At 42.0% G+C, this 12882-nt stretch overlaps 2 protein-coding genes across 8 annotated transcripts in view; both read left to right on the plus strand.

Annotated features, from left to right (window-relative positions):
- The window catches only part of samd11 (sterile alpha motif domain containing 11), a 1171052-nt gene that overhangs the window by 279296 nt on the left and 878874 nt on the right, over positions 1-12882 (plus strand). The window lies entirely within an intron of this gene.
- Positions 785-12882, plus strand: part of kmt2d (lysine (K)-specific methyltransferase 2D) — a 30710-nt gene continuing 18612 nt past the window's right edge. For 2 of the 4 annotated variants that reach the window (XM_044038029.1, XM_044038031.1), the window contains exons 1-31: positions 785-1429; positions 3733-3815; positions 4043-4154; positions 4289-4491; positions 4649-4758; positions 4853-5015; positions 5187-5358; positions 5498-5612; positions 5784-5962; positions 6063-6328; positions 6446-6565; positions 7386-8149; positions 8255-8374; positions 8462-8575; positions 8692-8796; positions 8876-9057; positions 9297-9461; positions 9607-9716; positions 9829-9873; positions 9971-10159; positions 10255-10443; positions 10544-10666; positions 10776-10918; positions 11017-11152; positions 11233-11319; positions 11405-11482; positions 11573-11731; positions 11861-11930; positions 12021-12259; positions 12350-12423; positions 12728-12778. In XM_044038029.1, coding sequence (XP_043893964.1) covers positions 3767-3815; positions 4043-4154; positions 4289-4491; positions 4649-4758; positions 4853-5015; positions 5187-5358; positions 5498-5612; positions 5784-5962; positions 6063-6328; positions 6446-6565; positions 7386-8149; positions 8255-8374; positions 8462-8575; positions 8692-8796; positions 8876-9057; positions 9297-9461; positions 9607-9716; positions 9829-9873; positions 9971-10159; positions 10255-10443; positions 10544-10666; positions 10776-10918; positions 11017-11152; positions 11233-11319; positions 11405-11482; positions 11573-11731; positions 11861-11930; positions 12021-12259; positions 12350-12423; positions 12728-12778 — 4632 coding nt within the window. In that variant the 5' untranslated portion in view covers positions 785-1429; positions 3733-3766. Of the gene's footprint in view, positions 1430-3019; positions 3071-3732; positions 3816-4042; positions 4155-4288; positions 4492-4648; positions 4759-4852; positions 5016-5186; positions 5359-5497; positions 5613-5783; positions 5963-6062; positions 6329-6445; positions 6566-7385; positions 8150-8254; positions 8375-8461; positions 8576-8691; positions 8797-8875; positions 9058-9296; positions 9462-9606; positions 9717-9828; positions 9874-9970; positions 10160-10254; positions 10444-10543; positions 10667-10775; positions 10919-11016; positions 11153-11232; positions 11320-11404; positions 11483-11572; positions 11732-11860; positions 11931-12020; positions 12260-12349; positions 12424-12727; positions 12779-12882 lie in introns of those variants that run through there. The other 2 variants (XM_044038032.1, XM_044038030.1) reach the window with 2 other exon arrangements.

A 12882-nucleotide genomic window follows, 5' to 3' on the forward strand; every position in this document is an offset into this window, starting at 1 on the left:
GTTATTTATTATTAAAAGTAAATGATTCAATTTACTATTTGTAAGTATTTCATATTATACATTCCCCTGACTTTCTATAGACCAGACGTTCTCGAATAGGGTATTTACATGGGTGTCAGTGACGCCACAAAAGTGCTGCCTAAAAACATGTGGAACTGTTTTGACTGGCATTGCGTGGACCGGTTTGTTTTTGGTCATGTGTGAACCTGAGGGCCGACGTTCAATCCATTACGGAGAATTCAGTCTTCCATGGCTGACAGTCGCTCTTCGTCGCTCGAGCTAAATATGCTCGCTATGTAACTGTTCAGAAACACGGGCAGAAAAAAAGGAATTAGAAACCACGATTAGCAAACATCTCCTTCTCTGTAACGCCAATTACGAAACGTGACCCTAGTCGCTCTCGGTTAGAGCTCATGATACATCATTACAAAATGTATGTAAAAAAATAAATAAATACATGTTATTATCCGCAGACATGTCACTGCTGCTTTGGTCTGACAATCATAGCAATCTAATGAAAAATGGCTTCCGTGGACCCGAACATCTAATGACCTAATATCTAATATCCACCATATTTCACTTTGGCCCGAGTAAAATCTCACAGCTAAGCACGACATGAGCGAACCTCGCATTGAGACATTCGGTGGAGAAACCGAGCTGTCAACACACTTGACCTGTAAATCAAAATAAAACACAACCACCGCTTTGCTTGTTCGTTTGCATGAATTAATTTTGACGTAGTTCTTATTAGCTAGCATTACTAGCAGCGGCTAGTTGATCGGCGGAACAGCCGTGTGCAGACGCAACGCAGTTTAGCAAAGTGAAGAGATGCTAGTGACCCATACAAAGGGTTTGCAAAGTTGAGCTGCAAATTCAGATAGAAGGCCACCTGCAGTCGACTGAAACTCGAGAGAAAACATTATTTGGCGTGTCAACAAAGTTCGCGCTGTAGTTTCCGAGCGCTTTAATTTTAATAAACTTGCAGCAGCTTTAGCGACCTCGCGAGCGAGATTCCAGAACAGTGCAAGTGCTAAGCTAATGTTAGCGCCAGGGAAGCTACATCCACAAGCGAGGAGCCAGACTGACAGCACTCGGATTCACTTCATGCAGCGGGGGAACTCTTTTGGGGCTGGTTCAAGACTTGTCTCGGTGCTCAGTAGTTCCCCTGGCAGCGCGAGACCAAGCGACACAAAGCTGGAGCTGCTGGTTAGCGACAGCTAACCATAGCTTTATCCTTCCAGCTGAGGAGTTAGCTAGTACCACCGCACAGCCTGCCTTCCGCCGACGTGCACTTCCCCCACTCTCCCTCCAGCCGGCTAGCCGCAGCGTTAGTCCGGTACATAAGATGAAGCGACCATCAGCATCTGGGGAAGCCGAGTGGTTGTTTGGATTTTGCTGATGTACGAGGAGACGATATTGTGTTTGTGAGGTGAGCTGTTTTAATTATGTGCTCGTTGAACTTCTTGCAACAGCCATTCGTAAAGACACACCAACCCTGACCTTAGACCGGGTAATGTTAGCAGTGCTAGCTGTTAGCCGCGATCAGATGGTGTTGTCTACTTCCTGGAGAACTAGCGATGGCACCTGGATGGTAACTTCGGAATGATGTGTGTTTTATTTTGACTGTGTCCAGCGCGTGGCCGAGTGAGTGTGTGGTTATCATTTGTGTACGCACACGCTGCTGTGCTCGACACTGAGTGTATTTATCGTGGTTCTTCCTTCTCGGGACAGTTCGATGCTACGTCACCGTTGGTGGTTCTTAGCTTTTCCGTACCCGTTTGTTGCCAATAGACGGGACAAGGCTATGTGCTGGACAGATCCAACCCTTTGAAGTCGGTGTTTACATTGAGAAATTGTGCTTAGCGCTGCATTTATTCACTTATCACAATCTCGGCCACTTTTTCGTGTCATTGCAGGTGAAACGCCATTGTGGTCCGACATTGTAAATTAAGAGCACGTATATCGTAAAAGTTGATTTGCAAACGTTTACACTGAATGTTAACTTGGCTAACAAGGGTGTTAAGACATTAACTTCCATCGTGACACCACTTCGCTCAGCACATTGGCAACTTCATTTTAGAGACAAAGTCAAGTTTTCCCATTAAGCGACAAATAATACCAACTAGTTTGTATACTGTTTTTATTCGCGGGGACACCGAACACGTTTATTACAGAGATGTGGCATTCACGTTTGTGCACCTCGGTTTGCATTAAACCTTAAACAGCTTTGCTACTGTGCCATGTTTTTTTGAAGCATTGTTGCGTATTTCATTTTGGTAATATCGCTAAAGCACCACATGTTACCTTATCCTACACATTCTCGCTACATACAGGTTTATCAACAAAAAATATATACACAGTCACTGAGTTTTTGTGTAATATTTTTTCATTTTGCCAGTATGCATTAAACATAAGGTCACTGCGAGGACGAGTAGCTGATTGAATGAGAATGAATTGTACATACTAAATAGATTTTCTATGTATGACTGCACAATCTTTACTCTGTACCCGATGAAACATTGTGATGAAACTCGAGGCTTGAGCTGTATTTCAAAGCTACTGTTTTCACGTATCTCCCTTTGTTTAACGAGAATTATGCATCATATAAGGATGGTCATCACTGCATTTCGCCTTAACTGTTTGTCTGTTTTATAACATATGGAAATTCACGAGCATAATAATAATAACAAACACTGACCAGGCTACAATGTACAATAAGTAAGACACCGCATGTATCTATCTATGCTACTGTTACTGAAATCTAAACTTTACAAGTCGAACGTAAATTCAAATGTATTTAAAATATGGAGGAGAGAACGTTGAGCTTGTCCATTCATGCATTGTTTGTTTTACAATTATGGCGTGAACGTAGAAGCGGAACTATGATGCGAGCGACAACGGTTCTGCACGAAAGAGCCCGCTGCAACAGGAAGTTCCACATACGGAAGTTGTGTTTTTCTTTGTGTATCCAATATTACGGTTGTTTTATTTAGACCCCCCATTATTTCACTTTCAACACTTTGTGTGTTTTCCTGTGGCAGTTTTTCCGATGTGGATTATGCATTGATGGGTAAATAACAGCTTGAGTTGTCTGTAGCGGTGTTCGCCTGGTCTGCTGCACTAGTGCTATTTACACGAGTTTGCGAGTAAGCTCGGTTGCATTAGTGCTAACGATAGTCGTATTAAGGAAATTGGCTAAACTGAGGACACAGCAGATATGTTGTTAGTTGCATTGTTTGCTGTAGATGTCATTGGGAAAAGTGCTTTTGGGTGAAAAGAGAATCTGGTGTTTATTTTGACGTGGCAAAGGAAAATGTATTCCATGGACTTCTTTTCATGATAAACATCCATCAGCTTGAACAGTGCACATATCTGAATACATTATAGCTGTTATTTTTGTAAGGGTAGTCAACATAAATCTTGTGTAAAGAGTCATTTGTTTTCATATCATTATTGGGGAATCTGTTAACTCTTTTCTTAGAGTTGGGGTTGATTTGTTGCTGGGTTAAAACTGTGAAAAATGTTGATAAATTATTCCCAAATTTCAAAATGTTGTCAGCGAAATGTCAGATGAGTGCACAGATCAGAAAATAATGAGTAATCGATTGTCAAAGTATTTGCCAATGAATGTAATTGTTGATTATTGCTCAGTTAATTGTTGCAGTTCTAGTACTTCTATTAGTCAATTAATTCTGATTAGTAATCACAAATTGTTGTTACTCTACATTGCAGATCTCTGTCAAGGAGGTCAAAATCTTTACAGGGGATGGACGAGCAGAAATCAAACTGCGAAGAGAATGATTCAGAACCAACAGGTATTCGTTTTACTCCCAAAGTCCAATGTCATCCATTATTGACATGGTTATTTAAATCATGGTACAATGTTCTTTTTTTACATATATGTATGTATATATATATATATATATATATATATATCATCTTACAATTCAACACTGTTACGTGCATTTTTTCTTTTTTAAAGCTTTGTTTAAATCTTTAAAGTGAGATTTTTCATTTCAACCCTTTCTTTCCATTTTTATAGCTGATGACAGTGCCCCTGCAAAGCAACCTGCCTCTTCTGAGGAGGAGTCTAAAGGTCTCCCTGGTGCTGAGGATATACCCACTGCTCCTACAGCCTCTTCCAGCACACCTGTGTAAGTTCACCATTATAATCATGAAGCCTACTGTACATGTTGTATTGATGTTTATGCCAACATAGTTCATTTTTCGTCAGTGGACTTGTAAAAAAACAGAATCTCCTGTTTAAATAATTTTGTTCAATATACAGGGAGAACATTAGAGCCTGCGTGCTTTGCAACTGTGTGGACCGGAGCCTGCATGGGCAGCGAGAACTAAGACATTTTGGGCCATCTTCAGAGTGGCCAGCCCTCAAGCCATCAGCTTCTCCACTGCCACAACCCGGGAATGATGACCTGTCTTCCATTGGCTTTTCAAACTCCCCCTGTCCGGCGACACTATTTTATGATTCAGGTTAAGCTCACAGCATTATCCTGTTTTTATGTTCATTAGTGCAAAACGTATTCTTACTTCTACAAATTACTCGTGTGGCCTTTGTACAAGAAATATATCACACAGATGTAGAATTTAAGTTGGTGGTGTTATTGATGTTGGGCTTTGTAATAAACAGGGGGTTGTTGGGTCCATCATTGGTGTGCGGTGTGGTCGGAGGGAGTAAAGCGGCTAGAGGATGAGGAGCTGGAGAACGTGGATAAGGCCGTTATCTCAGGGACACAGCGGGTAAGTGTGTTGTCTACAGACTTCAATTAGCTGTATTGGAGATTAACAGAAGCTTCTTCTACAAAATCTCACTGTTACCTTTGGTTTGTTTTAGCTTTGCGAGTACTGCAAAAGGCTGGGTGCAACCATTCGATGCCATGCTGAAGGCTGCTCACGGTTCTACCACTTCCCCTGTTCAGCAGCTAGTGGGTCTTTCCAGTCCATGAAGCAGTTGTTCCTCCTCTGTCCAGAACACATAGACAAGGCTGAGGTGTTGGGTAAGAGAAACAGACCTTTGTCAAAAGTGTGAAATCATCACTTGGGACATGGTTGAAACTTTCAAAAAGATGACCTGATGCAATGACATTCAAGATTATTTACTGTGGACTTTCACGTTAAACTAAAAAGGATCGTACTGATATTTGTGTATTTTATGTTCTACTTTTTAGCAGGCGAAGATGCTTGGTGTGCGGTCTGTGACTCAGCTGGTGAGCTCACAGACTTGCTTTTCTGTACTGGTTGTGGTCAACATTATCATGCAGCTTGTCTTGAGATTGGTGCCACACCCATCCAGCGGGCAGGATGGCAGTGTCCTGAGTGTAAAGTGTGCCAGACTTGCAGGTGAGCCAAACTGCACCTTCAAGAGCTACAGATGTTCTACTACTACACATTTCGCATAATATTTCCACTGTTTTAAAAGGCATTTTCAAACTTTGCCCCAAGTCCCTAAAAGCGATGTCATTATTCCCAATTTTATCAGGCAACCAGGCGAAGACTCCAAAATGTTGGTATGTGATGCTTGTGATAAGGGCTACCACACCTTCTGTCTCCAGCCGGCCATAGATTCTCTTCCCTCTGACCCATGGAAATGCAGAGTAAGTCATTTACAAAGCATTCGACATCATACAGGGATCTTATTACATTTTGTGAGTGAAACTTCGAGACAACTATATTGTTATTGAACAGGATGTTTGAAAGAGACCCCCTTTGTGTGCTTTCTTGATCATTTGATCAACATTTTATCACCTATTTCTTTATTTTCTCAGAGGTGTCGTGTATGCACGGAGTGCGGTGTCCGTGGACTGGCGCTGCCAGGTTCAGCACAGTGGTTTGATAACTATGCTGTGTGTGAGAACTGCCAGCGTCGCCGCAGCTCTGTGTGTGGAGTTTGCACCAAGGCGGCCAGCCCATCTGTTGCTCTGCAGTACTGCAGCATGTGCCACAGGTTAGCTCAATGTCCATGCACTAAAGAGTTGATGGGATATAGCTGTTGGGTGTATTTGTCACTTACAGTATTCATCTTGATGATCTTGTTATTGACTTAGGTGGGTGCACAGTGAGTGTGCTTTACCAGGGGAGCTTCCAGAAGCCAAGTGCGTTTGCTTGCTTTGTAAGGACGATCATCAGCAGTCCGTCACCCAACCACACAAAACGGAAGCATCTGAGGAGAGTGAGGTGGCCATCAACACACTGGCAGATGTGGCGACAGAGAAGCAGACTGGCTTATTAGACGTGACACCAGGACACGGAGGCAAGTTAGAGATGGATCAGGTGGAAGGCATGAATGACACAGAGACACCCATGGACTTAGGTAAGACAGGACTTCAAGTCATATTGAGACATGTCGAGTGCATTACTAATGTAGTATTTAATGATTCGCCTCCTTTGTCTCAGAATTGTCAATATTATCTATGGCTTTTGGTTCTAGGGGAGGAGGCTACAGATCTTGTTAAAACGGATAGTGAGGAGAGAACCATGCAGAAGGAGCTGCTGGTAGCCAAAGAAGAATTAACTTCTGAGGTGCCCACTACTCTACTAGAGTCTACAGGTAAACGCAAAATACACAGTGGACATACGTATTTGAAAATAAATACAAAGCAGTCCTAAATTGTAAAGTGTTTCCCATGAATTGTCTAAGCTATGGAGAACCACCATATTCTAATTTGATATGCCACAGTTTTTAATTGGTAAAGTTTTACAATACTTTAAAGCTGGGCTAGGCAAGAGATGTTTAGTAGTATTGAGAAATAATTAATTTATGGCATACTTTCAGCATGATGTAAATCACATGATCTCAGAAATTATCAGAATTCTGCTCCTCAGTGCAGTTCTGTAAGCACGTTTTACTTACATGTCCCTTAAGTGGGAAGGTACCTATTCCAGTATTAGCAACAACTGTACCACTAAGCAACCTAAAACAGTACAATCTGCCTCAATCTGAACAAGATTTTATAATCAACCATTTTTCTAGCAGTCCCGACTTTAACAGCCTTTTAAAATCTTGAACATTAGGTTTTCTACCCATACTTGTGTTGTTGTCATTCTCACTTCCCCTCTTTTCTCCCTCTGTCTAGATTTTAAAACAATATCTCTAGAGCTGCAACTAACCATTATTTTCACAATTGGTCCAAAAACTGTCAGAAAATGTTGATCAGTGTTTCCCAGACCTGAAAAGATCAGAATTGTTTTGTCCACAAACCAAAATGATTCAGTTTTAATGATTTCATTGAAAATATTTGCATGTAAGAAGCTGGAAGTTGTTTTAATTATTAAAAGAACATGCTTCTCAAAGTAGTTGGCAATTAACTTACTAATTGATTAATGATCAAAAAATCTCTAATTACCTTGTCCTCTTATCTCAAATGTAGTATGTGCATCAACAGAACAAGTGGATTCTTGTCTACCTACTGATGGAGAGAAAGCAGAAGAGCCACAAGAGACACAAGCCACTGCTTCCCAGGAGCCCACAGCAGAAACAAAGTCTAATGGCCCTGATGTAGAACCAACATCGGTTTCACAACAGGCGTCTGAAAATATGGAGGTGGAGAAGCAAGAGGCGACTGCATCCGTGGAGAAAGTATCACCAGAGTTATTAAAGTGTGGCTCTGATCATTCGATCACGGAACCCTTCTCTAAGAAACAACCAGAGTTACCTGCTTCTCCCTCCTCTGTGGACAAAATGGAAGATTTGTCCATGGTCGATCCGCTGGAAAGGAGTCCATCCAGGGACCCCCAGTTTCCGTCTCACCTGTCTTTATCAGCAGACACAGAAGATGACTTTTCTGCTGTGGATATAGAGGGAAGGTTACTAACTTACTCTGAGGATGAGGAGGAGGAAGATGAAGATGATGAGCAAATGAAAGAAGGAATCCATGATGGCATAAAACATGATTTGCTGCTGGATGAAACTTCTAATATGAGCCATGGAGATGGGAGCAGTAGTGGCTTTATGGGCTCACCAGGAGAACCTGATCCTCAGCTCTCCATGGAGTTTGGCCTTGTACCAACTGACTGCTCACATGCAGATAACCTGCTCTCTGAGACTGATGATTCACTTCCCTTTGAATCCCTCAGAAGTGACAGAGAGAAGGTGAAACGTAGAGGATCCCCAGGCCGCTCAAGGATGAAACAGGTGAGGTCTCGAGCAAGTCATTGAGTGAACATTGATCTTTTTTATTATGTTTCGTTGTCATTGTCACAACACAACTGGACATTGGTTATCTTTTTACTTCCCAAGGGGCGAAGCAATAGTTTCCCAGGGAAGCGTAGACCTCGAGGAGGAGGAGGTGGTGGAGGGAGAGGGCGTGGGGGGAGGTCACGCCTCAAAGCCATGGCCTCCTGCATTGATGCTGTTTTGGTGAGCGGTGCTTTACATGCTTTTTAGGTGGTCTTTTCCTTTTATAATGTAAACTATTCTAACATAAGTTATCCATTTTGTCCACAGCTAAGTATGAACTTAGACTCTGGAGTAAATAAGGAAGAAGAGGAGGAGGAGGATGACACCATGCAGAACACAGTGGTTCTTTTTTCAAATACAGATAAATTTGTTCTGCTCCAGGTACAACTCCTCTTGTCGTCTCTTGTTTGATTTCCTTAGACACTTTTAACCACACAACAGTTGTCAAGTATAAATGCCAAAAACAGTCTTTTCACTTTCTTTCCACCTTTTTGTAGGATATGTGTGTTGTGTGTGGCAGTTTTGGAAAGGGTATGGAGGGGCAGTTGTTGGCTTGTGCTCAGTGTGCCCAGTGTTACCATCCTTACTGCGTGAACAGCAAAGTAAGTACAAATTTAGCCTTGCATCATTTACAACTGTATTTTGTCAAGCCAGATAGATTAAATCTTGCGTCTTTTGTAGATCACCAAGACAATGCTCCGTAAAGGCTGGCGGTGTTTGGAATGTATTGTGTGTGAAGTATGTGGAAAGGCCTCGGACCCCTCCCGTCTGCTGCTGTGTGATGACTGTGATGTCAGCTATCACACCTATTGCCTGGACCCTCCCTTGCACACTGTACCCAAGGGTGGTTGGAAGTGCAAATGGTAAAAAAAATCTTTAATCTCTTAGATCACAATGCTTTGTGTAGCTTTTAAAGGGGTCAAATGGAAATTAATACATGTACATTTGCATGTTATGCAAAACACTACAGCCTCAACCCTGTGATAGCAGTTCCCATTTGTCTCTCTCGGTTCTGTAGCAGCAGAAAATGTGTTGAACCACTCACTTTTGTGTTTGTTTTGCTCAACATAAACTGTATAAAGTGGTACACATTTCTGTGCAGGTGTGTGTGCTGTGTGCAGTGTGGTTCCAACTCACCGGGGTTTCACTGCGAGTGGCAGAATAACTACACGCACTGTGGCCCCTGTGCCAGTCTTGTCTCCTGTCCAGTATGCAAAGAGAATTTCATGGAGGAGGAGTTGCTACTGCAGTGTCAGTACTGCGATCGGTAAGAACTACACATGTGCACGCCAGACAGAGAAACTGAGGTATTCATGAGACCACAGAGAATGAAGACAAGCGGGGAGTGGATTAGTCATGTATTTTTCGTATCATGCAGTGCACTTATCACTTATGTTTGTGTGCCTGAGTAGATGGGTCCATGCCGTCTGCGAGAGCCTGTACACAGAGGATGAAGTGGAACAAGCTTCTGATGAAGGCTTTGCATGTACATCCTGCACTCCATATGTTCCAAAACCAGTGGGTAAGTCTTGGAGCAACACAAAGATATGAAAATTAGCATTTCTCACAGACTATTTGAATCTGTAATAAAATTTTGCTCTCTCTTGTCTGTGTTTTACCTTACTACCTCACAGTAGTAGAGTCAGCGATTATGGCTTCAATTAAGCTCAAAGAGCCAGGTTAGTGGACTTTGCTAATTTAAGTTTAATATCACAAGCTAATTTTTATTTACATTTTAGGTTTGTTTTATTGTAACTTGCCATTGTCACTTGACAGAACCCCAGTTCTACCGATTGGAGGGTGTGTGGTTGACAGAGTCAGGGATGTCCCTGCTTCGCAGCATATCCATGTCTCCCTTGCACAAGAGACGGCAGCGTCGCTCCCGTCTTGGCACTCTGTGTTGTGAAGGAGGTTCTGATGGAATAGATCTCAGGGAGGTCGATGGAGAAGGGGAGGACGGTAAAGGTTGGAATGCTCTCAGTTCATTTATTTGTTTCTTTAAAAAAAAGTTGCTCTTTTTATACCAAGACTTTTAACACATTGTTATCTTGTACATCAAGGCTGTGGGGACACGATGGGCTGTGGGGACCCGATGGACTGTGACTCCAAGATGGATAACCCTGGGAGTCCAGAGAGGGATGCAGGTGCTGAGGGAGGCAATGATGGTATGGCTGATAGTGAGGGTCTTAAAGGGGGAGCAGAGGAGATGGATGACAGTAAAAAAAGAAAGCGGAAACCTTACAGGCCAGGTAAGCAACCCACAATCTACCGTACCAAATTTTAGTATCCATGCCGACATTGGAACATTCACAAAATATTTACAAATGTGTTTTTTGCAAATGGTAAAAGGAATTGGAGGCTTCATGGTGCGTCAAAGAAAGTGTCACACACGAATGAAGAAAGAATTTTTTGCCCAGCTGGCTGGAGAGACTATGTTGGATGGACAGCCAATAGAAAGAACAATTGAGGAAGGTTGGTGACAACTCTTGATTGTTTTTTTCTGCTATGATGACATACAAAACATGTAGTCAGTCTTTGTATTTTTAATAATATTTTGGTGTGATTGCTTTTTCATCATCAGCCTCTGTTGTTTTATGCAAAGGACCGCACCCTGACACGGATAACATAATGGATCCTAAACCAGTGGAGGGTGAGGAACAGGCCAAGAAGCGACGAGGCCGAAAGAGGAGCAAACTGGAGGACATGTTTCCATCCTATCTCCAGGTTTGTAATCACTCTGTGCTCTATGCTTTTTATAATTCTGAAAATTATCTTATACGGTCATAAAATGTTCATATCTTAATGTTTTTCATTTTCTGCAGGAGGCTTTCTTTGGGAAGACACTAATAGACTTGAGTAAGAAGTCTGTGATGATACCTCCAGGTCACAGACCAGGTACATGCCTTGTCCGACCTTCATTACCAGCACCACCAGGGGTCAAACCTACTGCCCTGGAGAGTAAGAACACAAACTTGCCTTTGGACACATGAAAACTCTGCAAGTAAATTGTGATGCTGATATTTTGTTTCTGTTACTAGCTGAGGCCAAGGATCATTCTATGGAAGATACTTTTCCTCTCAAGCAAGAGGGGGGTGAGGCCCCCCAAGCTCAGGGAGAAGGTGCAGGTACGTGTGTTTGGAATTTGATGCCACTGGTTTATTGTTGTGGTCAATCATATTCTAAGTTGTTTAAACCATTTCATATTTTTAGGACTTTCTGCACCATCCTCATTGCTACAGGACCAGGCATCGACTGATCCTCATGATTTCATTGCAGTTAAAAGTGAAGGTAGTCATCTGGGGGGATACTATACACAGGAAACAGTCACATATTGAAATATTAAATACCTGATGATAACATAATTCTGCTGTGTGACAGGTCTTCCACAAGGGGTGGAGAGTCAGGACTCTGAGCAGTTCTTCAGGAAGGTTTTAGGTGTGTCAGACGGCTCCACTTTAGGGAGCATGAAGCCCATCTTGGAGGGCAGTAAGGGAGAACTCGATCGTAGTGCTCAGCCACAGAGAGCTCTCCTCTCAGGTGAGAAAATGCCAGCAAATTACGTTATTACAAAAACCCTCAAAGCAATATTTGTGGTATGATATGTACAATACAATGTACCAAGTATAAAAGTAAGGTTGGGAATAAAAAATGAAAAATCTCTTGCAGGGTCTCTGCCCTCAGCTGGAATGATGGATAACTTTCCTGGCCTCTCTCAGTCACAGTTTTTTGACATGCGGTAGGTCTATGACTGTTTTTAAGTGAGACCATTGTTCTAATGTTGACACGTGCGCACTTGATTTTATAAAAGACTCTTGTATATTTACAGGGACCGAGGAGGGCTGTTCAGTCCAGATGGAGGCGAGGAGAGCCCCTGGGCTACTCCCTCTACCCCAGCAACTCCTACATCCCCACCAACCCCCACTGAGGTAGAGGGTGACGGGCTGTCCTACAACCAGCGCAGTCTCCAGCGCTGGGAGAAAGATGAGGAGCTGGGTGAACTCTCAACCATTTCCCCTGTGCTGTATGCCAATACCAACTTTCCCACTCTTAAACAGGACTACCCAGGTGAGTGTGGATTAAATACTGTTCAATGTAATATTTGATCAATCAGTTGTAGTTATTCAAAGCAAAGCTAATGAAACCTTCATGTCACAGACTGGGCTAGTCGCTGTAAGCAAATCATGAAGATCTGGAGGAAAGTGTCAGCTGCTGACAAGGCTCCATATCTGGTAGGTCTTAAGGAGTTATTAATTTAATTCATATTCAATTGTTTTCCTTTTTTTAAATGCTGTGATTTCATTGCTTTAACTCAGTTTTTTGTCATATACCTAGGAGTTGGCATTGCCATCACCTTTCCTAAATCCTAAAAACAAAAATAAACTTTTTAATTGTATTTATAGTAGAGAGGTGTGTTCTGTTTATAATAATTTGACAGTAGGATTATTCAGGTTTTTATTATATGATGATTTTGCAGTTAAGCTAAACTCAATCATGGATAATAAATATATTTTTTTTTATATTTTATTTTTTTAGCAAAAGGCCAAAGATAACAGAGCAGCTCAGAGAATCAGCAAGGCACAGAAGGTGGGTTAAAACATCAGCATATTTTTGCTTTGTCAAGATAAAAAAAAGTTTTTTTTTTCTTTTACAATTTGTAGCACATTGATGTTTTATCTGTGCTCTTCTTA

The sequence above is a fragment of the Solea senegalensis genome, linkage group LG11 (genome assembly GCF_019176455.1).
Source record: "Solea senegalensis isolate Sse05_10M linkage group LG11, IFAPA_SoseM_1, whole genome shotgun sequence".
Classification (NCBI taxonomy): Eukaryota; Metazoa; Chordata; class Actinopteri; order Pleuronectiformes; family Soleidae; genus Solea; species Solea senegalensis.